The sequence below is a fragment of the Rhea americana genome, unplaced genomic scaffold (assembly GCF_003343005.1).
Source record: "Rhea americana isolate MKP2758 unplaced genomic scaffold, rheAme1 scaffold_55, whole genome shotgun sequence".
NCBI lineage: Eukaryota > Metazoa > Chordata > Aves > Rheiformes > Rheidae > Rhea > Rhea americana.
This window is the reverse complement of record NW_028186701.1, coordinates 3,726,612-3,753,359: the sequence shown is the minus strand read 5'-3', so window position 1 is coordinate 3,753,359 and position 26,748 is coordinate 3,726,612. Positions and strand designations below refer to the sequence as shown.

General features: G+C 43.3%; 1 protein-coding gene across 7 annotated transcripts in view; it reads right to left on the bottom strand.

Annotated features, from left to right (window-relative positions):
- BACH2 (BACH transcriptional regulator 2) overlaps nt 1-26,748 on the bottom strand; it is a 160,595-nt gene that overhangs the window by 18,399 nt on the left and 115,448 nt on the right. For all 7 annotated transcript variants that reach the window (XM_085318727.1, XM_085318725.1, XM_085318726.1 and 4 more), the window contains one exon: nt 7,313-8,857. In XM_085318727.1, coding sequence (XP_085174853.1) covers nt 7,313-8,857 — 1,545 coding nt within the window. The remainder of the gene's footprint in view (nt 1-7,312; nt 8,858-26,748) is intronic.

Genomic DNA, 26,748 nt, shown 5'->3' with positions numbered 1-26,748 from the left:
GGGACGTTGGACTAGATGCATCTCCAGAGGTCCCTTCCAACCTTACTGATTCTATGATGCTATATGAGGGCATCTGGATGCTTATGTTTAATTGAATGGAGCCTAGTCCACTTCTGATGTTCTAAACTCATCTCTTGTCTCCACTGACTAGATTTTTACTGACTTTAGTGGAAATTTAGACACTTAGCACACATTTACCTAAATCTAGTAGTCTTAATCTGGAGCTGGACCCTACCTTCAGTGCTGGCTCAGCTACAATGCTTGTAATTTCACAGAGAGCCAAATGAGACAAGTGCCTTGCGATTTAACAACCTCTCCACCTTTCCCTGCCTTGGTTTATGGAGTACGAAGCTCCAAAAGGCACAATAGCTGAATACAAAACTATCTCATGGCCTCAGTGACTCTGTAAATTCTCCACAGGCATTAACAGATACACATCATCTCACGTTCATATACTTCACCCTGTGCATACTTAAGGTGTCATCCTACATACCGTGAGGTATGAGGTTGATCCAGCCRTAAATGGGTACCTTGCTCATTTCAGCCGGAGAATGAAAAATGTATGAGATGAAATCAGATATATCACCCCTAAGCAGGCGTCAAGATTGAAGGGATGTCTGGGCTCAGTTTTGGTGAAAGACTAATTTCAGAAAGAGTCCAAAATGGAGATCATGACCTTTCTTTTATCTGCAAATTTTTGCAAAATCTTTCAAGATTGGCCGCTGAACTTTCATAATAAAAAGTATCACGAGAAGCTTTCCAGTCTATGRCAACTAGAAATTTAAAGTCTAAAGGGGGTCTCATATATTTTTTTTTCCTTTCCACCAGCTATAGTCCTTTCTCCAGTCTGATCCCATCAGTCACCCAATCTTTTCCCATTCCCACCTCTTCTACAGCAAGTGGTTCTTATTCTGGTCCTGCAAGTCACCTTTCCTTTCCTACCCAAGGTCTTCTTATTCGGTGACATTTATTCCAGTGAGCCAATGATCCTGATTTGGCTGCTCAAGATAGAAGGTAACAGTTTGAATGTTGTGATTTACTGCATTTATTCTTACTGCATTTACTGTCATGATGCCCAGACTCAGTTTACATAACCTTGGAATCCATCAACATTCCCAAATAAACAAATAAGCAAAATACACATCCCCCAACTCCACAGAACAACAGTAGAAAAAGACAACAAGTTGTGCACACAGGATTACAACACCTGCAGTCACTGGGAAGCATAGGCAGAGAAACAAATCTTGCTGCTCTTCCTCTATGTGACTAGATTTGGGCTTGTAAGTGTTTCTAATGGGASTGGACTCCAGAATATAAGCCACTTCTATGTGGTTGCCCTGGCAGGAGTAGAGGCACCTGACTTAGCTTGGACTGAAGCTATCCAAGAAGCACAAAACTAATGAGCTGTCCTTTGTAAAACCGAGATGATAGAGAGGATGTACTCTCATTGGTTTCCTCATCCTGCTGCTTGCCGGAATTGGTAATGCCTTCAAAACTGACCTCTTCTTTTCACGTGGCACTCACATGAGGCTGCTAGCGGATTGTAAGAATAAAATGGTGTACCAAGGCAGCAGTGTTGTGTCATGGAGCTGGGTTGGGAAAAGCCCTCATCTGCAGGCTCTTGCCATCCAGCCCGGCACAGCAGGATTGACTGCCATACATCTACCTGAAGTCAACTCCAACCTCACCTGCTGAGAGCCATGAGCGATGTTAGGGTCAGTAAATGCTGCCTATGAGGACACGGCTGTGCAGAGAGAGCCTGGGTAATCTGTTGATCATTCCACCTACTCGGCAGTCTTGTGCTTAAGTTACGCCAGATTTCAAGATGCTCGTTGATGAAAATTGTCTGTTGGCAACACAAGTGGGAGATTGAGTTGGGCCCAGACACCTGCTAACTCTTTCCCCTGGGGTCACAGGAACACATAGAAATCACGTCACCAGTCCCTGCCCCTGGAACAAGCCCAACCTCCATTAGCAGGTTATCAGGTGTGAGCTGTACCAGTACTGTGGCCCTCTGTTCACCCAGGACAGAAATGAACTGTATTTGTCAGCAACAGGTACTGCTTGTACAGTACCTGCTGTACATTTTTTTACACTTCTAACAGCTAGTTGAAGTTAGTATCTCCTGCAACATGCAATTCTATTAGCTTGCAGGAAGAACAGAGAAATTCCCAATCCCAAAAGTCAAGGTGTCAAAGGACAGGGTAGTATCTAACGTATCATGCTGATTTACCTTAGAAAGCATTTCTTTGCATCTCCCTACAGGGGTAGGCTTACTGCACACAAGGACCCACAGACTCACCATGTGCTTCAGAGAACTGGGGACAAGGCAACAATCTCATGGCTAAGGCCTTTAACCCAGCAAGCAGGACACTTGGACTGAATTCTCATCCTTCAGCTCACAACTTGGGTCTGTACTCAGATCACATACCACTGGTGCTTAAAATGCTGTCCCAACCTCTTCCTGTTAACAATATAGTAGGTGCTCTGAATGGTTCAATTAGTTTCCCAAACTTGCATCCATACAAAGGGTATGACAACACCTCTCTATATTAACAGGCTTTTCTGAGAATAAAAATAGTACAGAATACCTGATAGTAGCCATACGTACACTTGAGAAGGGCACAGGCAATAAAATGAAGGAGGATGAAATGCAATATTTCACTGAGACATCTGCTTTTGTAGAAAATGTTTCAAGAAACAGAACGAGTACTTTAAGCACTCCAACAAGGGCTGGCTGATTCTGCTCAGTGCATAGCAGAATTGATTTTAGGCTGCAATGAATTAATTCAGTGTTTAAAGGACCTTCCTGAAATTTCAAGTTTGTAATTGAAAATTCTTGCTGTTGTTGTAATCCAGTAATTCCAAGTAATTCCCTTGGTATTCATGCTATCTGCATGAATACTATTCCTGCTAATGGGAAAGAAGAAAACAAAGCTTCCCTGAGGTTGATCTTATGAGAATGAAGTTTGACATGACATCATTTAACCACATGGTGCCAAACACAATTCATAGTGCTCTGCTGATGACTCTTGGAGAAAAACATGGAAAATAATTTCTTCATTTTCAAATTCACAAGGATCAAATTCAGCAACGTCAGGAAAGCCGGTGTACCTGTCACCAAATTCTGGGAAGGAATTACATATGAAAGCAAGTTAACATCCTAACACATACCTTCCTTGGTTGTCCTTCTTTTTATATAATATCTTTCATTGGGTAGAAATACTAAGCACTAAAGACTCACCTTAGGTAACTTAGTACTGCTCCAGCTGATTTCTGGTTGATCAATTTTGGTTTACTTTGCTGAGGCTCTGTCTTACAGGACTTTGTTAACAGACAACAGATCAGCAGAGAGAGGCTGGCTGCCTGTCACTTAACATGGAAGGTTTTGGACTCTCATCGAAGGTTATTTGCCTACAATATTCACAACAGTCCACTTGCATTAGCTCGGCCTTTATGAAAATTTCCTTTGAAAAGTGAGTCATTAAGTCAGTGGTGAATTCTTTCGAAATATAAATGAAAGACGCATTGAATATAATTCTCTAGATAATAATAGTTCTTGGAAAACTCAACCTCTTACCTCCGCTTGTTTATTCTTTTCCCAAGAAAACTCTGTCATCAAAGTAGACTAAGCTGAGATATCTTTTTAAGTGATCCAGTAGCACACTAATTTTTACAAGTTTTCTAGTAGAAAAAAACCACAGATACCTACTGAGGAAAATGAATATCAAGAAAAGCAGGTAGTGCTGAAGTTTCCGTTCCTAAGTAGGTTAACAGATTGACAGACTACTTCCTTCTCAACAACTCATTATTTCAGGGCTATTGTTTTGTTGTTGCTATTTTAAGCAAGATTGTCAGAACCTGTTTGCGAATTGCAGAGTGTAAGTTTTCTCTATAGTATTATATCCCAATAATTGATTTTTAACAACCACTGGAGGCCTGAGGGAACTGGGTGAAAACAGTAACATAAATGAAACGGGCTACTATGTTCAACAGTTCTGTAAAATCCCAGTAGCTCAAACAAGAATCCCATTACTGTAAATGTGCAACACTGCAATCGGGACACTTCAAATTGCACTTGCTTTAAAAAGATAAATCTCAGAACCATCTGGGTAGCCCCATTAAAAGGAAGAAAAATGAATGGCAAAGATGTCCTGCAGAGGATTGGTCAGTGGTGCTACTAGGACTGTCACCTCCTCAGACACACACTGGTGTAGTCTGGTCCCACTGTGGGACACGGTGACTGGCCACAGAGCTGGACCACCGTCATTCCCCACTGTGGTTGTATTGAGTCATACCATGCCAGCCTCAAATCCCATTTCCGGCCCCAAATGACTTGGGCACGTGCTCTTAACAACAGCGACCTGCGGGAAAGCAGACTTCGCCAACAAAGTGCAGAGAAGAAACCTTTCACCTATTTCACACACAACCATCTACCAGCAGATGATGTTTTGTAACATTAATTCTGGCACCGAGAGCACTCTGGGACCCAAATCAAGACCAGCAAGGTCCAAACTCCAGAGGAACTCGGGAGCTGTGTAAGATAACGGAGGGCCAGGGTCCAGAGGGCTCACTCCCACCAAGCCACCCCACTGAACTGAAAACCCACCTGCCACGGAAGAGGCCAGGCAGCTCTCTGGAGGGTTGAGTGCCCAACTGTGGCCCCTTGGCATGTCACCCAGCTCCCTTATCAGGTGCTTTTTGAAGAAAAACTCAGCAAACACTGTGTGTTCTGATATAGCATGGGACAAGAGACCAATCTGAACAGTGGTTAGGAYAGCAAAAGCAAACTAAGAGTTTCATGAATGGAGAAAGATTCAACGTAAAGCTTAAAGAGAGGCAAATGACAGAAAGCAGTATACTGCAGAATGCTGTATGTCTCTCCTGTTGTTTTAATGGCAGCCAAAATGCTAAGACTAGGTAGAGTGACTCACAGAAAAACTTTCTGCTGCCTGGTTTAACATACCCTTCACTGAGGTTTCCATAGTATCTGTCCCGCAAGATTGCAGGATACACCCCCCAAGTCACTGCACAATACAACATACTGTTTAATGAGGCTGCAATGTCTTTTCTTATATTGGCAACAGCTCTTACAAATTCATTCGTAAAACAAAATCTGAATTGAAGCTTCGATGTGATCTTTTTATCTTTGCACTGCTCAGGAGAGCACAATAGTGCCTCATGGTGCCGTCATTTCCTCACCCTATTTTGAACTCCTAACAGTCCTAATCAAAATGCCCTGCAAAAGTGTGCAAGCGTTACACAGCAGTCCCAGAGAGAAAACTTGCTCAGCATCGTGTAGAAAATCTTCCAAGGAGGAAACCAGCAGCAAAACCTGGAGTGGAGCAAACTCCTCCTAGCTCTGCCCTGTCCCTGAACACATCTGCTGGCAGCAGCATGCTGAGGCTGACCCCTGCAGCCCACTCGTTTGCTTCTTTCATGAATTTCCTCCCTTCATCCATGCTCTCCTGCACACATACATACACACGCTTTGGGGGGAAATTGTCAACGCTCCCCTACATCCTTCTCAAGTGACTCTTGCAGGCTTGCTTCTGCTGTGGCATCTCCACACAATTAGCCAATTATGACAGCTAATTAGTCATCAAAACCAAAAAGGCTGACCTCCCACCCTCCTCGCTGCACCACGCTGTGCATTAGCCCTTGCTGAGCAAGCAGCACACAGCGGTGGAAACCAGCCTTCTCTCCTCAGCCCACTCCCTGCTCTCTTTCACTCTTCATAAATGCAGCACTTCATAACCTTGGCATTTCCAAGCAGCGCAGCTGCGTGTGGCGGCTGCAGGGCTTCTACAGCGGGGTCCTACACAGAATATCCCAGACTTCCACGGAGACTCCTCTCCCCTGCTTCATCTTCTCTCCTTGCTTCTCCCCTGCTCGGTACACAGGGGCAAACAAGGCTACCAGCACAGCACAACAGGGATTAGGATGCCAAAGGCTCGCCAGGCTGTTCAGCCCCCTGCTTAGAGCTAAGCAGGAAAACACCAAACTAAAGGGATCATACATGTCTGTCCTGAAAGGCATCTTCCAGAGTCCAGGRTGTGGTAGGAATAAAGAGTGAGGGATGAATAAAGTTGTGCCTGCTCCTATCTCTTTTCATCTCTAACTCAAAACTAAACCCACCAGGTTCAGCCCTGGGCACTCACACGACTCGAAACCCCCAAACTAACACTAACTGCTCCCCACTCTAAAACAGAAGTGGTCAGTGGAGCATTTTAGCTTTTCTAGAAAAGCCAGGCATATGATTTCWCCTTAATGTTCGCGTAGTTCTCTAATGGAGTTCTATGAAAACATCCATTCTTTTTTCYGCTTCTGTGCTCTACAGCATATCCCAACGAATTTATTATTCTCTCAAATTAGTCACTTCACACAGACAGTTATTTTCAATCACACTTAACCAGTTATCACCAGAGCATTTCCATCTGGTCCATCTCTAGTTTTAAAGCAGGCCTTCCTTCTCCTCTCTCTCATAGGAGAGCACATAGAAATTCACAGCTTGCTCTTCAGTCCTAGGCTGTCCCCTTCACGTTCCCCTACCAGTCCCGTAAACGAAGGGATAACTTCACTCAGAAACATCTTATGCAACTGTCTGCTAGAGCACTCCCACGAATGAAGTGAGGTCGGTCAGGAAATGCCACCCCAGTTGTCAGTGAGCAGATAGGTAAAACCCATTCCCTGCCAGTAAGACGCACAAACAAAAACACACACACACACACACACACGACTTGAGTACTATTCCCAGAGCTGAGGGTAACCAGCTACACACCTCTGTTCAAGTCATTTCACACCTCTGCTTCCTCCCAATCTATCTCCTCTCCTCAGTTTGTAAGCCGTCTGAAGCAAGGGCTTGTCCGCAGTGTGGACTGCCCAACACCCAGTGTCCCTGAAGACATAGCTTCAGGTCGCTGTAACATAGCAGTAACAAGCAGAACTGGAACCACTTCAGCAAGCTAAGGGTGAAAAGTGGTGCTTTGTGTCCCCTCAAGCAGGTAAGGACAGTGAGGCAAAGAGGACACTGTTAGCATGCCTAAGCACATAAATCTGCCCTCATCACTCAGCAGTTTGCTATTGCTTAATACTGAAATTTTGATAAGTGCCAAAAATTTTGGAGGTCAAACAGCTATTTATGCGAAGTGAACCACACACAGTCAGCTGACAAGGGAATAAATAGAAATTACTCTTTGCCTCTATAAACAAAGCAGGGGCTGGGAAAATGCCAAGTCACTTGAGAGAACAAAAGGGGTGATTAAATCGGGTCACAAAGACTGTCATATATGTACTTATCTTAAATCCCTACCTCATGCCCTCTGTCTTGCACAGGACATGATTCACTGTCTGCTTCTGAGAATGACCCAGACTCATCGCTGGAGTTTGTTCCATAGGATGGCTCACATTTAATCTGGGCTCGCACTGGGTTGTATATTCCATCGCCCACCACACCGGGCTCCTGGTGCTCAGGTGCCAGGAACCGTGGGCCTTGGGAGCAAGGGGAGGAGGAGAGCTCGCAAAGACGCAGGCTACAGGGCGAACCGCCGCTGCCGTCCTCCGCATACGAGTAGGAAGAGCACGAGCTGGAGGTCCTGGTTCTGGTTTCCAAAGGAGGAGAGCGAGGGCAAACTTTAATTGGCACTGGACAGCTGGTGTTCGGCCGCATCCTTCCTGGCAAGTGATCAGCTGTCAGTCCGCTGTGGGAATAGGTCTGCGAGCTAGGGAGAGATTGGCTACTGCCAGCCCACAGACCCTTTGGCACAGTCTCAGTGAGGTCTTTGTCCAAGCTGCTCACACCAGAATATGAATGCACTGAAGTGTTTACTTGGTCACAAGCGTTTGAAGAGAATATAACACTCCTCCTGTCCAGTTCCCCTTCCTGCTTACAGAGAGTTTCAAAACCAGGCCCCCTGAGAGGCGATCCCACCGTGAAGTTGGAAGCATCCTTCTGAATGGCATGGGACTGTCCGTAGTTCCCCGTGAAAGGGACGTAATCAGTTTTGTGGTCACCCTGAGTTGTCCCTTTTTCAAAAGGGCATGCTGGACTCCTGCCAAAGTGCTGTTGGGAAGTGCTGGGGAAGCCAACCAAATCTATGCTTTTTGTTCTGTTGAAGAAAGACCGCAAGCAAGAAGGAGAGGACCCACTTTTAGGCCTGTCAACACAAGTGGGGCTTGGCTGTTTCCTGTCCATTTCAACATCCCCTTCTTTATCCCTGATGTCAGGTTCGTCTCCAGACAGGCAAAGGGTGATGCTTTCTTCATCGTTCTCTTCATTCTGAGGCTCGCTTTTTATCTGCCCCATAGCAAGTCCTGATTTGAGGCCATTTCCAGAGCTCTCTTCACTGAATGTGCTTGCAAAACCTGAGGTACTGATGTGTGATGTGTTGTAGACATTCTTGGTACAAGCAAGCTGGTATTTCTTGTATCTGGGGTACCGTGTTACTGCATCTTTGTCTAAATTGTCCTTGCTATCTCTCAGCATGTCAGAGTCAGGCAGCATCCCTTCTCCTTTGTCTGCTCCAGAAACAGTGGTTTCAAAATTGAAGGGCTCCTGGTGCACTCTCTCTCTTGGGCAAGATATTTTTGATGTCTCCGATTCCATTGTCTCTTCCTCGTCTCCATCTGAGTTCTCCTCATCGTGCATGCGCTGACAGGTGGTATCTTTTTTGCACAGGAACAGGCCATCTTCGTTGTTCAGCAGCTGTGTCTGAAGGAAGCTGAAGCAGGAATCCTCCAGGTTGTGCATACGCAGGAATTCAGCACAGTGGATGACCTCTTGGATGTTTTCTCTGCTGAGTAACAGCTTAGCAGTGTAGGCAAACTGCAACAATGGACCAAATCCCCTGACAGTGACCTGCAAAAAAAAAAAAAAAAAAAAAAAAGAGGGACATTGCCAGCGTTACCATCAGGGCTTGCTATTATCCCAAAATCCAGCAAGTGTAGTTAAGTACCCTAACAGATCTAACATTTAAAAATAAATATAGTACCAGTTATTCTTCTGTCTGGTTTACTATGGATTACATCCACTAACACTGCCTACTTTCAGTTGCTTCTGTTCATCATTGTACAGGTTGATCTGAACATTATTTTTCCCCAAATACTTTAAGGACTTATGAACTAAGCCCCTACTGCAATAAAAAGCTTAAAACACAGGTAAGTGTGTAAGCTGCTAATTCTTTGGTGGATCTTATTTTAACTATGATGACCATTAACATCTAAATAACAATTCAAATTTGATTCTTCTGCCCAAGTGGAAGCTCTGGTGAACACTGGCCTTGAGTTTAAGGTACTACTTAAATTCAAAGAATGTTTTGGGAAGGAAACATCTAATTTTATACAAAAATCCAAAGAAAAGTTTTTTTAATCTCTCAACAGCGGACCAGTTTATTTTTCTTTCAAATTTTTGCAAGTCATTAGCAAATAAATAATAGGTTTGTACCAACTGTATAACTCTTTTCTCCATCCCACGGAGATGATTTCTCATCATACTATTTTTTGATTTTAGTGAGTCTATGGTACAGCAGACAGGAAAGATACCCATAGTCCCAGTGACACAAGTCGCACTGAGTCTCACCTTAGCACGTAGTTTTCCCTCTTTTTCTTTGTAGAAAGAATAACAGTTATTTTCAGGACATGCTATATGGGTCTGAGTTATGCATTACAACTTGTCCTTTCTTYTCATCACGTCATCTACCATATACTTTACATTCACTTGATGTTTTATATATACTAATATACATTTACTCCCTCCTGATTTTTTATGGTGGTATATCTTCACACAACTATCAAATAACTTGTAGAGCCATGCAGTAAACTATAATTATTGTCCATTTTTGATTGCATTTGCATCTATTTTTATTACATACATTTTTTCCTATGTGTAGAAGACAAAAGTACAAGAAAACCTCTCTTCTTTCTAAAGTAGTGATGGAAACAAGGTTTGACATATCAAAATTATTCCAGATAAGGAAGTTTTATCATCAATGAAAAGGAGGGAATTCCAGCTTTTCTAATTCTAATCCTTCATCTTTGGCTTCTGTGAGAGACTATTTCAAAACAGGGCTCACAGTTGAGGATAACGGTTTTCTTTTGCCAGAAGGAGTTTCAGTGCTTTGGCCACTAAGTTGAGATTCGTGAGACCAGCACTGAATTTCCTGTTGCACCAAAGACCTCCCACATGACCCTAGGCAAGTCCCTTCAGCCTTGATCCACGAAGAAACCTTCCTGCCTTGCTTGTGGAGTGGTGTTTACAAATCTGGGTTCCCTGTGCTTTGCATACCACGGAAAGGAGTCTAAATGGGACTGAGAGCAGCCAGACAGCTAAACCGGTCAATGGCAAACACGTTCAGCACCTACATGCCTACCTCTGCACTTACTTAAGATTGAGATGAACAGCCTGGAACATCCTCTGCCTGCAGCTGCTTTTGGTAGGGGTTCCCGTCTCAATAATTTCTTTTAAAACATGAACAGGACGAGAAAGTCCCCTTTTCATAAAATAGCCTGAATATTGGCACAGAGACCTAGGAAGTAGGAGACTAGGACCCTGGTTGTGGGGATTCAGACTCATATTTCCCAGTACCCCAGAAGGATTCCCTGTCCAGTAGGGATAGGATACCCTGAARAAGAGCTGCTTTTCCCTGTCCGTCCATTTGAATTAACATCACTGAGTAAGAAACAACGTAGAGAGTGAGAAAGGTGTTGTTTAGCCATATCTAAAGCCCCTTCTTGAAAAGGAGACTTTGAGCTTCTAGTCCCTGCTCCTAAAGCTTRTTTAATGCAAAATGCATATGGACTTGAATATCAAGATTCCTGTTCTTGCAGAGGCATGTAACCAGTACGCTGTGGAATTGCTCTGCCTCCCAAAATTCTGTATTTCCTGCTGCAAAGGGACTTTAAKAGGGGCAGCAGAAGATGATTTTGAGCCAACTGTGCCAAAGCTGGTGGTCAGCATGAGCATAGTACTGAATAGTTTCTCACCAAGAATCACCTCTTCCCCACAGGACACAAAACTGGGTTTGCGTATGTACAGACTGTTCAACAGGTTGGTGAGGTATAAGACTGAATTTATGATGATCTTACTCATGAATAGCAGAAATCTCACTGCACAATTTAGTTCATCACAGTAAAAAAATTATGAATTCCTTACACTGCCTCAGTTTATACCAGTGGTAGAGCTTACAGATTTTTACAAAAATCCTAACTTCTGGAAACAAGCCATTATTATTCATCCATCTGTACTTGCGATGCTAGATTATGAAGAYACCACTAATGATGCAGACTTCGATGGAGAGAAAAATATTTAAAAACACCTCTAAAATTGCTCCCAAAAGCTTTTCCATACATAATATTACTGCTGTATCTGCTCTTTTAAGAAACAGCACATTTTCGTGCATGTACTTATACACTTGCACATTCCTGTTTTACAATATGCCTCTGGTCCAGAATTGCCTAGATTTATGACTAGCTATTAAACTGATCTCTGCTTTATCGGTGTTACACTTTCTGCCTATTTGTTAGATTATCAGTTCACTGAAAGCCTATCTACATTTTATCTATGCAGTATGATTAAGAAAATTGCTCAGAAGCTTAATGAGCTGCTCGTAGGCCAATGTTTTTCTCTGATAAGATCTTCAGTTTGGGGCCTTACATATTACTACACATCTTGTAAACTCGGCAGCAACGTAGGTCTGCAGGAGCAGTAATAAATACCGTCTTGAGGTTTTGATTCAAAGGGACTTTGTGGAATAAAACCCCACTTATCCTGGTAGTGGTGTAACTTGGCCACTAGGTGGAACGGCTGCAAAGCAAACTGGAACGATTCTCTGTGCCAGGTTAGGGTTTCACCTGCCTCCCCATCGCTCTAGTGCAGCTACTCCACAGAGCCTCCGAGTGACTCATACCGCTGCACAGCAAGCCTGTCTCCCATGCTGACTCAGTTCTTTGGTCCCAGTAAGCCTAAATGATAACAAACAGCATCAAGATATCTGCTCCATCTGCTTTGTGCTGAATACATTAGAAGCAGAGCTTTCGCAGCCCGGAGAGGGACCTGGGRCACAGTTCCCTGCAACGCCAAGCAAATGCCTCAAAAGACAGACGATGCAAACATTGGCCAAATGCGCACCTTGGTCTAGCCACGGTTGACATGCCATCTTACATGGTTACACATCTTCTTTCACTCTCACAGTATTCAAACAGAAACGGAGGAGGAAAGTTTCTTTTCAAGTACTGCAAGGAGCACACTGTTGGCTCTGAGACTTGCCCTCAGGGAGGAATCTCTGAAGTGGCTCCATTCAGAGCCAATGTTTTAAACTATATAAACAATAACTTTGATAATAAATGGATGCAAAGCTTACTGGCATGTGTTAAAACTAGCAAAATCGCAGTAGCCTTAAGCTATCTAAATATTGATTTGGCCTCCATGGTAGGTCCACTGTCTTCGTCTTGCCAGCTTTGGGACTGCCGGCATTTGATTTATTCTGACATGAATGCACAATTCAAGGCACTAGAGTATACTCATAAACACTGCACATTTTGAAAGGAAAGGTTTCAAAGCTGCATGTATTACAGTCACACATGCATTTCTGTAGGAAGAGGAAAGAATGGCCTTTAAAAATGATTTAACCTGACTGACGCATCCCGGTGAATACAGTGAGTGGAAACCAAGTTGATCTGTGTTTGCAAAAGGAAATGGATCACTTCTCTGATGTAATGGTCTTCATTTACAAGTGAAAGAGACTTTTCCTGCATGAGTAAAACACACGGCAACAACAATCTCAGTTTATTTTATTTTTTCCATTGTATTTAAATAAGATGTAAATTTCCAGGATTTATTTCCTTTTAGATCTGATCTTCCACACAAATTAATGTTTAACTGGACAGGTAAACTCATGGGAACTTTCACCGGGCACCTTGTCCAAGCTTATTTGCCAAGTCCCTGCTTCCCTGTCCTATGATCATTTGTATTATTCCTGGATGTTCATTTCTATTGCAACACTCGTGTGAAATCAATTGGCTGAAAAAAAATAAACACACAGAGAAAAGATAACATGTACATGCAAAGTAGAAAAAAGCCCACGCAGACAAGAAGAGCAAAGCAAAGATCTCAGCTTCTCAGATGCATTCTTTCCCTTATCCTTCACCTGCTGGCTGTCTTTCAGGTGGCAGAGAAGGCAGGCCAGCAGAGGAGTTCTCCTGTGTATTTGAAGCATGCCAAAAAACCCACTAAGTCTACAGAATCACTTTATTTTGTCTTGCTAGTGTCACCAGCTGGTCTTGTATGCATTAAAAAGCCTTCTGTACACCTAATGCATAAAGGATATGAATATTGCAGCCCTAACTAAGCCATCTGGCGCATTACTCACTCTACAACAACCCAAGTTTTCAAGCGCTGGAGGTTCCACATTCAGTTCCTGCATCTGCCATGCCAACATAGTACACCACACTCAGCACACAACATGGAGGTCTGCRTTAATTCAGTATTATGACAATATGAAGCCTGACCACTAGTAAATTTAAAGAAAAGAACATATCAAGCTCTCCAGGCCTTTATCTGCCAACTGTCTTTCAGACTAAGCTACACAAGMCAGGGAAGGATGTGTTTTATATTTCTGTGCCCTCATGCCTTTATGATACTTGGGAATGGCCTGGGAATAATGCAATGATATAATCACCAACAAAAGAGTGGTTAATCAGCATTAGCCATATTGAATTTATTGGCAAAATACAGACGACAGCCTTGTAGAAGATAACCATGCAAAACCTATTTTAGTTCAGTCTGACACTGCTTTCTCTCTACAGAGTCCTGTAGAGTGTGATGCTCTGTTTAGTTTTAATTGATTTAAGTGATCAGACTTCCACTACTTCCTTTGGGAGACTGTTGCCAGACTCTACTTAAAAGCTCCCTGTAAGGAAATCTTCCTTCTGTTGTTTTCCTCCATCACTTCTCATTGCATTTCCTTGATGCATTCYGGGAAATGCTTCTCCCTTCTGGAGAAAAAGTTGTAGAGTTATTAAACTCTTTAGATGCCCTTCTTCTTTGATTGGTATTAAACCATTAAGGGAAAACTGAGAAATTAAAGGAAAATAATATTGATTACTGTCATCTGGGAGAATAATTAGCTTAAATGTGAGTCAGCAATGAAAAATGCTAGTGAAGAAGGAAGCATTAGAGATGCAAATATAGARCACGTTTAGCACAGTATTTTTCTAGTACTGAGTGCGCAGTAAAATGGGGAAGATGGCTAGCTTATCTCTAAGTTAGGAATGGTGTAATTTTCTGAGAGATTTCTAGGGCATAAATTCTTTCTCAGATATCATTGTATGCACATCCACACACACCAGGAGAGACACAGCCCTTCAGGTGAACTCTCTTCATCTGCCAGTTGTATTAGGTCTCCCATATGACAGCTGATCAAGCATACTAGGAAGGCATCAGCTTTGTTTYGCACACATGGGACATGGCCTTAGAGCACATGTAGAGGTCTGACATTTTTGTGGATGGGTTGGACTCACTGTGTGCTGCAGAGTTCATCAGTGCAGGCTCATTAGCTGACTGCCCAGACTTCCAGATGTCTGAAAATCCCAGACAAATAGACAAAATCCTCCAATTCTGCACAGACAGTATTTCTTACGGGGGAAGAAAGGTTATTTCCAAGGGAAACATGGATGTCTGGTAACTCTGTTCTGAATGGCATTTGTATGAGCCCATCCAAAATGCTGCATCTGTATGGGAGAAGGTCAACCCCAGTAGAATGCCAACAAATCWGATCTCAATTTAAAGAGGCCAAAAGTGATTAAGGGCGAGAAAAGATCACTGTAAACATGCAGGAATGCAAAACTTGGCAAGGCAGTATCTAAAATGGAGCAAAATAATGTTTAGAGTAATCTGATGCGCATCAAGAACAGAGAAGAATTGTCTAGGTCACTATGGGGTGGTATTGCTGGTTGCAATGAAAAGAAACTGAGAAAGTGAGTATGTAGGGAATTTTCCCTGACTCTCAACTTATTAGTGAATTCTCTAGATCCTGGAATGGTTTACAGGGAAGATGATGGATTTTCTTATATCCAAGGACTTTAAAGCAAATGTAACAAAGCAACAAAGCACAGTCTTGCTCTGGCAAGGAGGGCTTTGATAACTTGGTATGACTTTTCCAGCTCCAATTTCTGTGTTAATGAGGGCACACTGCCAATGATCTTCTAGAAAGCAGTGTGAAAGTTCAATGGCAAATGTACATGCAATTGTTCCTTTCAAAACCAAGAATACTTGGGGCATTTAAAAAGAATAGGCTCAAGTGTAGTGTCATGGGAGGACAAAACTCTCTGCTCCCTTCCTGGGGAGGGGCAGGATTGTGCAGATACAAAGAGATCTGCAGAACATTAGTTGCTAAATCCCACCAAACTGGGGGTAAATTAAATGGTCAGACTTTCAAATGCACTGAGAACGCAGAAGTCTTGATTGTGCAGCCAAATGTTATGTTTTGTACACCAAAAATTATCTTTATGCACTTGTATAGTCTTGCTGAAATCAATAGGAATTCTGATAGGTTTTGTCAAAGAATGCAAGGTTCTTGCAGGATTATGGATTATATTTCTAGTATTTTGATTTTTCAAGTTAAATTCATCATCAAGTATCTAAAAGCAGGTAGAAACCCCTCATTTGTAATCCMCAGACATTGATTTAATTTTTAAGTCATTTTGTGGTGAAGGAAGAAATGAAAATTGAATAAAAAATCGCATGCTGAATATCAAATTCCAAATCAAATATTAATTTAAAATGATAGGATAAAAACATGAGAAGTGTGAACAATTCTTTCAGAATTCCAAATCAGTCCTTTTATTAGTACACTGTTTTGCAGCAGGCTTCTTGTGGCAGTCAGTTTCTTAATATTTTATTGTTACTATTACAATCTAAAGGCATGTGTGGAGGACTTTTAAATCCTTCTCAGCCGTGAAGTTTGACTAATAAGCCCAAGGATGCAGAAAACAAACTACTAACTGTCTCACTAGGCCAGCGTGTTCCTAACACTGCAACTTATATAATCAAACACATGCTAGAAATAGGAGATAAGATTAGTGACAGTTAACTGCTTCTATTTTTTCCTACTGCCTGAAGAAGGTCTCAGGGATTAAACATTAACTCTAATCTTATTTGCTATAATTAGCACTCACTCTATTCTTTTTCTTGTACAGCCAATTGCAAGTATAGTGTGTAAGATATTTTCAGAGTGTAATCTGATAACTAAAATCAGTCACCAAGCTGTTATTTCATCAAGAGTTAATAGACTTCCTAGTTGTTTACTTAGTTATTTTTATTTGGAATGGTGGGATCTGGCAGATCCTGTTTTTCCTTGTTTGAGGTTATTTGCTTCTGAAAAACTGTCTGGAAGATTTGTATCTGTTACAAGGCTCAAACAGGTCAGTTGCATGTGCAAAATCAATAGTGCTGGATTATCCAGATAACAGATTTGGATATTCAGATCCATATAGGTGCATAAAATAAGCTGGCACACAATCAGAATTTTTAAAAAATACTTCTAAATACCGTGAGAACACATAGGAAAAAGTCAGGAGATCAGAGGAAAACCAACAGACTTTTCTAAGTCAATGGCACAGCAGGATTTTACAGCATTTTTTGAGGGTCAGTTTAACGGTGTTTAAATGTTCTCTCAACAGCAGCCTGAAGATGTGTTTTCCCTGCCTGCTCCTAAAGCTATGGCGCTCCCAAAATTAGTGATCACTCTTTAAAATTCAAAYTGGGCAAGAAGCATCAGATGCAGGTATCTCTGTAGTACCTGGAGGAGAGGAATTTAAAAGCAGCTAATGGAAAAGCCTGGCGAATAAAGGCCTACGTTTTTATTGTAAAGACATCTTCTAAATTAAGTAGATAGGTATCACTTTGGTCAGTGCATCCAGGCCCGGACAGGGGGCTGTGCTGAAGTCAAAGTGACCGTCTGGCAACTCCGATGTCAAATCAAAGGGGCAGAAAGGGCCACCGGCATCGCACGGGACACCCCTCGGCATGGATGCACACCAGGGGACGGTAGATGAACAATGCTCATTTCTTTGAGCATTGATTTACCTTTCTTTTCCTTTCTTTCTCTTTTTTTTTCTTTTTTTTTTTTTTTTTTTTAAGGGACCAACTGAGAAAGCAGCCCTCTGCAAAGCCGCACGGAAGCTGGGCTAAGCGGGGTGAGGCACCACGTTCTCTCTCCAGTATATCCTCCACAACTGCCTCTTACGGCAGCAGGCTCTAGCACTTCACAGAATTACCCGACTCCCTTTTAATGGCACTTTTACGCCAAATTGCAAGTGCCTGTCCAACTTCCAAGGTTGAGCTTCAGTAAAAAAAGTGCAGCTGCCCSCCTAAGCCCTCCTCTCCTTGAAGCTCCCGCCTTTGGCCCGGAGACAGATTTACCCTGGATGCTTTGACTGCCTTTGTGAGAGTATTTACAAATTGGAGGAGCAAAAGAGATGACTTCTCCATCTCCTCTCTCTCTTTGGCATAATGAACATGTATGAGGCCAACACTTCAAAGGGCCCCTGTAACACGGCRGGAGCAACGGTCTGTGCACTCATTAGCGGATTGCTGCCCGTCAGCGGACAAGCTTGCGAGGGTAATTAGCCTGTCCCTGCAAACCGATGCCAGATTCTCACAGCTAGAAAAGGAAAGAGAAAGAAAGGCTGGAGCGGAGAGCACAAACATAGATGGCTATCCTGCGGCTTGATTTGCATTGCCGGACTCCTGCCATCCCATGGATGACCAAGCCGGAGATTTTATTCCTGGTCCTACTTCCCAGTAGACTTTATTCAGACAACTGGGACCACAGCATTAAACTGTCACAGCCCGAAGTTTTGCAGTAGATAAKGCCTCAAAGTTTATTTTACACAAATGAGGATTGCTTTCCCCTTTTCCTTTCAAAGCACAAACTACAGCATAAGTCCAAACAGCAGGGAATTCAGGTTCTGGCTTTGATAAACTTTCAGAACAACGCCAGGAACAGCTCAGCCTTCCTGACCTCCGTGTCATCAGCTGGAAAACACAGGAGCACCACTGCCACACTTTAAAGGCAGGGAGGGATTAATACTCTTTAATGTCTGCACAGCATTATGATGATCTTCAGTGGCAGGTGCTACGGACCAAAGTGAGATGAGGAAGAAAGAAAGGTCATTTGCTTTAGATTTGCCTCGAGCGCAGAAAACAATAATTGCCAACTACGTATATCGCTCTGTGAGAACTGCGTCAGCACTGACAGCGGGACAAGTGGTTCAGAATTGATTGCCAAGTGCTAAGAGGGCATAAACAGCAAGAGGATCAATGCTCACATTATTGGTCATGTCAGGGTTCGATCACATGTGACTTACGCATAGAGCGCAAGAGTTAAGACATCCGTACACTTGGGTTTTTCCAAATCACATTCCCTGTAGTAATGATATAGGCTCTGAAGCATTTTCAAAAATCCTGGCCCTCATACACAGCGGCACAATAATGCAGGTTTGTTAGATGAACTAAAGGTGGAAAGGGAATCAGGAAAAAAAAATTTTTTTAGAAATGCAATAAAAAAATTCTAAGTAATAGAAGTAAAAATAAAAAAAATCTAAGTAAACAAAGAAAAATAAATTAATTTCTGATACAACCACAATGCTTGTTTTAACCCAAGATATAAAGTTTTATTTCATCTTGGAGTTATTTAAGTCCAAATGAAAATATTTTGACCTTTCAGAAGTGAGATTAGTTACATATCAGAACACAGCGTTGACTTTTGAAAATCCTGACAATAAGCGCTACGGCGTTTTCAGCATGCTTCCCACACTCTGAAATTTTAAGTGAAAATCGTTAGTTGAATTTGCCACCACTTTCAGTCTTCCCAAACTCCAACTTCCCCCAAAAAATACACTAAGCATTGCGAGGTAAGGGGGAAATCACCAGGTGTAAGCCTGAATACTTTGCTGCTCACACATTTCAGGAAAGAGGAAAGCACCATAGCTGAACACCCTCATGAAGACAAAATGCTACGGGACTGGAAGAGCCAGTGCTCTTCCCCGGCAGCAATGCACTACCTGCATTAAATCTGTTTGAATCGCCCTCTGGCAAATCCAGCTGGGCAGTTTAGGGTTTTACCACTCGCAGCTCTTTGCTGAACATTTCTGGCTCTGCTGCGAGCCTGGCATAGAGAGATGTTTGCCCCTGCCTCGGCCCCTCCACGCCGCTGCCCGACTGAGCGGCCGGCGTCGGGGACATCTCCCCGCCGCCCACGCCGCCAGCGCCCACGCGCCTTTGGCTAAAGGGCTGCCGAGCTGGAGAGGAAACGTCTTCAACCACAGCAACTGAATCTGCCACATGATATCTGACAGAGCTCTCATTTTAAAAGCTCACTTGTAYTACAGTCAAACGCTAGCTTATTAAACAAGGAAGAGAATAATGTCTGAATACCCTAACACAAGCAGGAGGAATAACATTTAAATATAACAGAAAAATCAGAAAGTACAGCCAAGGGAGTAGTTGCAGGCAAGAAGAGGTGAAAAAAATTGGAGGCAAACTTCTAGGCTGGTAAAATCAGATTACGGGGAGAGGCATTAGAAAGAAAATTAGAGACGAGGATGTTGCAAAAAATCTGTTCCCCAAAAGAACAACACGGTGATGACATGACTGAATCAACAGAGAGYGCACAAAAACTAGTGACACTAATTAGCAGTTTAAATTCTCAGGCATGAACTGGAAGATAAAGCAAGGGAAAATATGGCTGTGATATCTGGCAGTTCACAGTACATTTGTTTTTCCTGTGCAACTTGCACCTTGAGCGACCTGGAACCCAGCAATATAGCAAGACACAGGAGAGCCACTCAGCAGAAATGGTACATCCTCTCCTTGGACACCCATACAACCCATGCTGAAACCAGTGTGAGAGACACAGGCATAATGAGCAGATTTTAACTCAAGAGCACCATCGGGATTGAAATGGAGCTGCAATTTAAAATTAAAATTGAGCACCATATTTTTGCAAAAGGAAAACTAAACTGACCCACAGATCAAAAAAGTAAAAAAAAAAAGAAGAGAGAAAGTGTTAAGCTCAGAGGAAGGGGAAGGAAAGAGTGGGATAGTTTTCACAGCATATAAATGGTGAGAGAAAAGTCTGTGAAAGATCTGTTTAGGTGTGTATCATGAGTCAAACTGGGTAGAAAAAGGGAAGACAAAAAGCAATTTAAGAACTTCTAGAATGGCAAAAAAAGCTCTAAAAGTCTGTGGGTTATATCAGCAAATACCAGACAGGGAGAAAATGAGGATAAATGTAGAAATGTGCTAATTTAGAGGGTACTTGGAGGACCAGTATCGTTAATACACAAGCAAACACAACAGAAAAATTAYGATGACCTGTAAATTACACAACTACCCTTTCCTGAGCACAGTAAAGTTTAGTTATGTGCACAAACCACAGTGCCTGAGTGAATACATTGCAATATATTAAAAAAAACAACAAACCCTTCTCAGCAAGGAATCTCACCACATTACACTTCATGCCATGTAGGAGAGGAAGAAATACGCCCTGCTACATACGATGAAGAAGAACACAAGGTTACACCAAAGCAACAAACCGAAGCAGAAGATAAARGAGTTAGGGAAGATGCAGGCTCTGAAGACGGGGACAGCAAGCGCTGGCTGGACTTCATGGACTCATCACCTCGGCTTTCCTGGGGCTSGCAAGAGCCAAGAGTCGATGCCCGGCGAAGCCCGCTCCCAGTGATTCCTGTGACCACCAGCCAGCACAGCACAGAATACAAAATCTTTGGCCTCTGTGGGCTGGCTAGAAGAGAAGACAGCCTGGAAACTGCTGCAACGTTTCAAATCCAGAGATACTTCAGCAGGGGCTGTAGAGGGAATGCGGTGTCAAATGCTTTCCTATTCCACTTGACTAGATTATTAGGCAATTACCATTAACAGCTGGAAGGCTGCAACCATGGATATATCCCAGCTTCCAGCAGGTATTGTGCTTTTAAAATGAAAACTGCCAAATACTGCATTTGTTGCAGTTTTCCTTCCCCTCTCTGCTTTTTAATTTCTGGTTTTTGGACATGCAGTTTTCCTACGTTCGCCTGGTTTTTCTTTTTGCACGACTGACAACAGAGCTGAGGGTTAACGTGGCTTTTGTTTCACGTCTTTGTGTTCACGTTCACCAACGGCATCTGCACAGCCCCGTGAAGCAGGTTTGCAAGAACTGCCACTGCTGAGCTGGCAAAGTGGTCCTCCTCCCTCCTTCTCTCCCTCTCTTCCAAGAAGAGCCATTAATTCCTTCTGTGGTGGCCTAAAAGGTTAGTTAGGCTCCATAAATCCCACCAGAAGAATTTGGAGGCTTATTCCTTCTTGATGCAATTTATCTCTGCACGGACTGAAGTGGATTGTGCTTCCAAGACGGGTTGCTGGCTCAGAGTATTTGGAGCATGCACGCAGCAGGCCCATCTCTAAACCATCTTGCATCTCCTGTAGGCATTCACACCTGCTCAAAACCAGTGCCGAGCCAGCGCGCAACATGGCCCGATCAGAACGGGAGAGCTGCACAGCCACTGTGCACAAACAAAAATGGCTCTTTATGCCAAAAGGGAGCGCGGAGTCAGCAGAAACTTTCTGCATTACATCTGTCACCTTTCCTCTGGGCCAGGAATCACTGTCCCCTGCTTTGCTGCCAGCCCCACATGACTGATTTCCCCGTCTCAACTTCATACACTAGGTTTTTAAGACCAACACAAAAAGTGATAAATGGAAAATGTCATCTGCACTAAGACCCCAAGAAATAGTCTCTGTGTAGGAAAAAGATGGCATTTCCAGCCTTACGTGCGACTTTCCTACCCAGGGAGGGTACAAGTCAGAACTTCAAAGCTATTTGTGCATGCATGCGCGTGCGTGCATGTCTATATAAGCTCCCATGCACCCACACATGTTACTGTGAGAAAGAGAAAAGGGAAGGCAAACGTGTACGAGAGAGAGTGAATTAGTCCCATCTGCTCTGAAAAGATCATTTTCTCCTTGGGTTTCTATTACCATCGTATTATTGCCACACTAGAGTGCCTCTAAAAGGCTACAGCTCTGGCAGCCAACATCATTACAGCTGCTCAGATTATTAACAGTATAAATAAACTCTCAGAGACACTACCAAGAAAATATTAACTACAATTATCACTGTCTGATAAAATAATGAACAGCGAAGTGTTATTTTGCTGTCTCAGTCACCAGTGTGCTTTTATGTGTGCTGTGAGTAATGAAAAACAGTTTATTTGCATACTGAATCATCCTAAAATTGGTTCTTTCAATCTTATTTTTATAAAGATACTTTGAATTAGTGTCTTTCAGCCAGCAAAGGCTGAAACTCTACATTTGCGGAATTCAGTGTACTCTGCTTCCTTTCCTGTCATACATAATCCCATTAATTCCAAGAACAGAAAATCATGCCCACAACCATATACAGCTCTGTCACAGGAGGGAACGGTGCAGTGCGTAAGGTGCCATCAGCAGAGCTTTACAAGCGAAACCTGCCTTTACAAGAAGGCAGAAACTCTAGGACCTTCTGACGGACTTTAATCCTTTGGCCTCGTTGCTCTTCCGACCTAGGAGGGGAGCGATGGCCCAAACGACGTCAACCTGCTGCTTGCTGAAAGCATCGCCCTCTCCTGCCGCTTCTCCTCTCAGCTGCGCTGCTTCGCTTTGCACGCTCACCTTTCCCGCAGCTCCTGGCTTCCCAACGACGCTCCCAAGCCCCGGCTTTCACTGATGGCCACGGGGAACGTGCGTTTGGTTTTCAATTAACAGAATTTACCATTTCACTGCATGTGTCAAGAAAAAGTTCTTYATCATCTGGGGAGCAGGAGAATAACTGGAGGGGTGCACACAAGCCTTGCTCTCCCTACGTCCCCGAGGCAGGGCTCGAGCCTGTTCACCTGAGCAACACCTTTCCCAGCAGTCGAGGCTCACAGAACGGCYTTTAAATCTTTTCTTCTTCGGGGGGATTAATTTAGGATGCGATCATCTGTTCATTAGTGGAGCTCATTAAAATTAAGAGAAATAAGCTATGTGGGCCTGAAAGCATTTACTGCAGGGCAGTCATTATGTTAAACCTCAGTTCTCACAGAGACATTACCCTGATTCAAGAGAAGCTTCCCTCTTTCAAGTCTAGCTCTATGGATTAATAACCATACAGTCCCAATTAAAGATGTCTCTCCATGAAAGCATTAAGTAAAGCCCCTGTTTTGTTCAGCTCTTTCCATGCCACCGCAACAATATCTGATCACCAGCAGGGAGGGACAAAAGTAAAGGCCTGTACTGAAATCAGTCGGGAGGATTCCCACCAGTGAGCAGTATGGGCTGTGCTGAACGTCTGCAGGATGAACCCTCTAGTTTTGATAGATGCCAGCAACGCCTGAATACAAAGAAAGCAAACCTGACATTGTCCCCATTGGCGCTTCCAAGGAAATTGGTGATTTGGGGGGATASCAGGGCAACATAGTTAGTATGGGCCATGTTATCAAGCACTGGAAGCACTGCCTGACTGTTCAAGTCTAGCCCAGGATGAGAACATCTGTTGGGTCCGTGGGAAAAGGGCCACATCCCATTCAAGCGGAAAGAAAAATCAGGAAAATGCAAGTTGGGGCAGCAGCAACTAACTAYAACATAAAGGAATAAAAAAAAGCAGTACACAGAGAGAGAAAAAGGAAGAACAGATTTTCTAAAATAGCTTCCCTTAATTAGGGCCAGAAAAATACCTTGAGAGATTTTATTCCACAGCCCTTTGCCCTCTGTCCTTTCTCGTCGTTTCTCCAGCATCTCTCATTCTTTTTTCCATCCATTGCGTCTCTTTCCCCGATCCATTAATCTTTTCTTTCACTAACTCCACCTTCTATATTAGCCTATATTATTCCCAGCTCCAAACAGGTAGCCACGGCTGGGCTGCCTTTCCTTTTGCACTTGCACACATGCACACACACCGCACACCCCAGGACTCTGTCATCTGCAGCAATGCAACACTGTGGCAGACCTCGAAAGTCAAGGAGCGGAGACGGGAGGAAATGCTGTTCTCCCACRTGCCGCCTCGCCTGCCCCCATCTGTCAGCTGCAGGAGAAGGAAACTTCRGAGAACACACTCTTCTCCCTCCAGAAAAATCACCGCTAAAATGAACCTCCTTTTCTCAGAGAGGAGCAGCCAAGTTGCGACATTCCTCATTACTTTTCCTCCAATGTCTTTCCCTTCCTTACTCTCAGCAGTTGGCCACTTCTGGTGGCCAAAGCAGGTTAGAAGTGGCTTGCCCTCAGTAAGTCAGCTACATAAATGTCGCCTCGTTAAAGAGTTCTTATGTGAAACAACTCTTCTTTCCTTTCAAAAGGAAAAGAAAGTAACGTATTGCTCCACACAGACAAGCACACTCTCTTCAAATGAATTTTGTTTCCCCAAAAGCCCCTATGGAAGGCAAAATACAGAGAATGGTAAAGGAACCACTGGAGAAGAACTGAAGTTCATTTTAAATCAGTGTTCCATGTACAAATGCTGTCTTACAAATAGGATTATTTAATTTAAACCTTAGATCTGTCAAGTTCTATTACTTCAAATGGAGCCTGTCGTTTCTTGACTACATTATAAATCAGGATTATATTACAATTTATGTTAGGTTAAGTCACTGCTTCGATAGGAGGCAGTGAAAAGAAATTACACAGCAGTCAGTAAATAGAGCAAAGTCATTGCACTGTTCTTGAAAGGCAAAAAGTCATCTTGCTAAATGAGGGTCCAAGCTGTCCTGTACCAAGACTGTTACTAATAAATAAAAGACCTCTGGGAAAAGTGCTGAGCATACGCTGGATYTATTTTCAGCTTGCATCAGCAGCTGCTGCCCCTGGGATCGCATCTTTGCTCATACCCTGCACCATATGTAATCACTCTAGTGCTGCAACCAGTAAGATAATGAAAGAGCATGGCATAAATCTATACTTGAGTGGAATGCTAAATGAGAAAAATAATACAAAAAAGGGGGAAATAAACCACATTTTCAAGTCATTAGGAAGAAAGACTTTGACATATGAAGTGTTGCAACCATTAATAGCACTTATCATATAGAGTGGAGACAAAGAGACAAATTAATCAAACTGACAGAACTGGGACATTTTATGCTAATGCAGGCTCCTGGGTTTTAGTTTGTATTCCTCTGTGTCTGGAAAACTGATACCATTACAGGGCAGGAAATTGCATGAATAACATGCAACAGATCATAAAAATTCACACACCAACTGCAGAAACACTGCCAAAAGCGCTGTAAAAACAAGGCTAGAGACCTCAACAGAGGAACTACCGACAGCTAATGAATGCAGATAAGTACAGGAATATTTCCCATTCATGCATAACAATTAGGTATAGGCTGTGACTCCACAGTCTCCAATAGCGTAGGTAAGATAAAGCCTGGAGAGCTAACATGCACATAGCTGGGGGGAACTGCTGGCCAAGCCAGGTTCTGAATTTGTTTGCAGTATTGCAGCCAGCAGTTCAAAGCCATTGGGGAAATGGTATAGCCAAGTGCAGTCTCTGTCTGAACGTATTGCTATGTTAGATTTAATTTCACATTTCAGGTAGAAGAGAGAGAGAGAGAGGAAGATGAAAGAGGAAATAAAATACTCCCACTAAATAGCATACTGTCACACACAGCAAAAATCCCCTCACACAAGTGCAAATCAACAGCATGCAGTAAAAAAACCCCATAAACAGAGGCATTTGAAAAAATCACTCATTKGGGGAATACAAGAGTATCTGCTGTCCAAAGTTGCTGTCCAAAGCTGCAACCATGCTGTAAGGAGGAGGAAATGGCAGGAACTACAGGAATGCTGGGCAGGGCACAGCACAACACACGAYCGTGCCAAGGTTACTTCATTTGCCGTAAAGGCTTCTCAAGGACCTTTAAAAAACCCTGGCAAAACAGCGCACTGGGGAAGCGCACAGAGCTAATCAGCCACATAAACACCAAATGACACACACATTCACTCGACGGGCAGGCACAGCATTTCTCATTGCTGACTGTGTCTGAAAAGGTGAGGATCCCCCTTGATAACCCTTAGTGGTAGCTACTGTACAAATCTACAGCAAGCACTAACTCTCGGGGGTAAGAGGAGTAAAGCTGATATCCTTTGGAGCTGCGTAATTTCCAGCACTGCTCTCATCTTCCCTAGAAGAGAGTGATACGCAGCTGGTGATGTTAATGTCAAGCAGTAGTATTTAAATGCCCACGCTACATGTGTGAAGAGGGTGAGGAAATGAGAGCCTGATCGAGGGCTGCTGCTTTTCTGAAGAGCAGGTACAAGTCCTTCCCACATTTGGTGCTGCAGGGACCCTGTGTTCAAACCCAGCAGGACAGAAGCTGCTTCTCCCCAGCAGAGATGGCACTGGGAGCAGCAGGCTYCCGCACAGCACAGCGCCCACGCTCTCTAACAGAGCGCTACGGGGGTTTTACTGACTTTTATCCATGTGAACAGGGTACATCTCCAACCGCTGCTCTTTTGATCACTACTAGAATCTCAACGGGGTGCTTGGCATGGTACCAAMACGTGGCCAAACTGATCCAAAAACTTCCTGAAGACTACGATGGAGTAACCTCTGCTCTACGGGGAGCAACTAGAAACAGCCATTGATCAACTGCTGTAAATATACATCCATCCAACAGACAGATGAGGGTCACAGGCTGAAAATGGACCCACTTTCTCCTTTCCTATACAGATAGTATAGACAA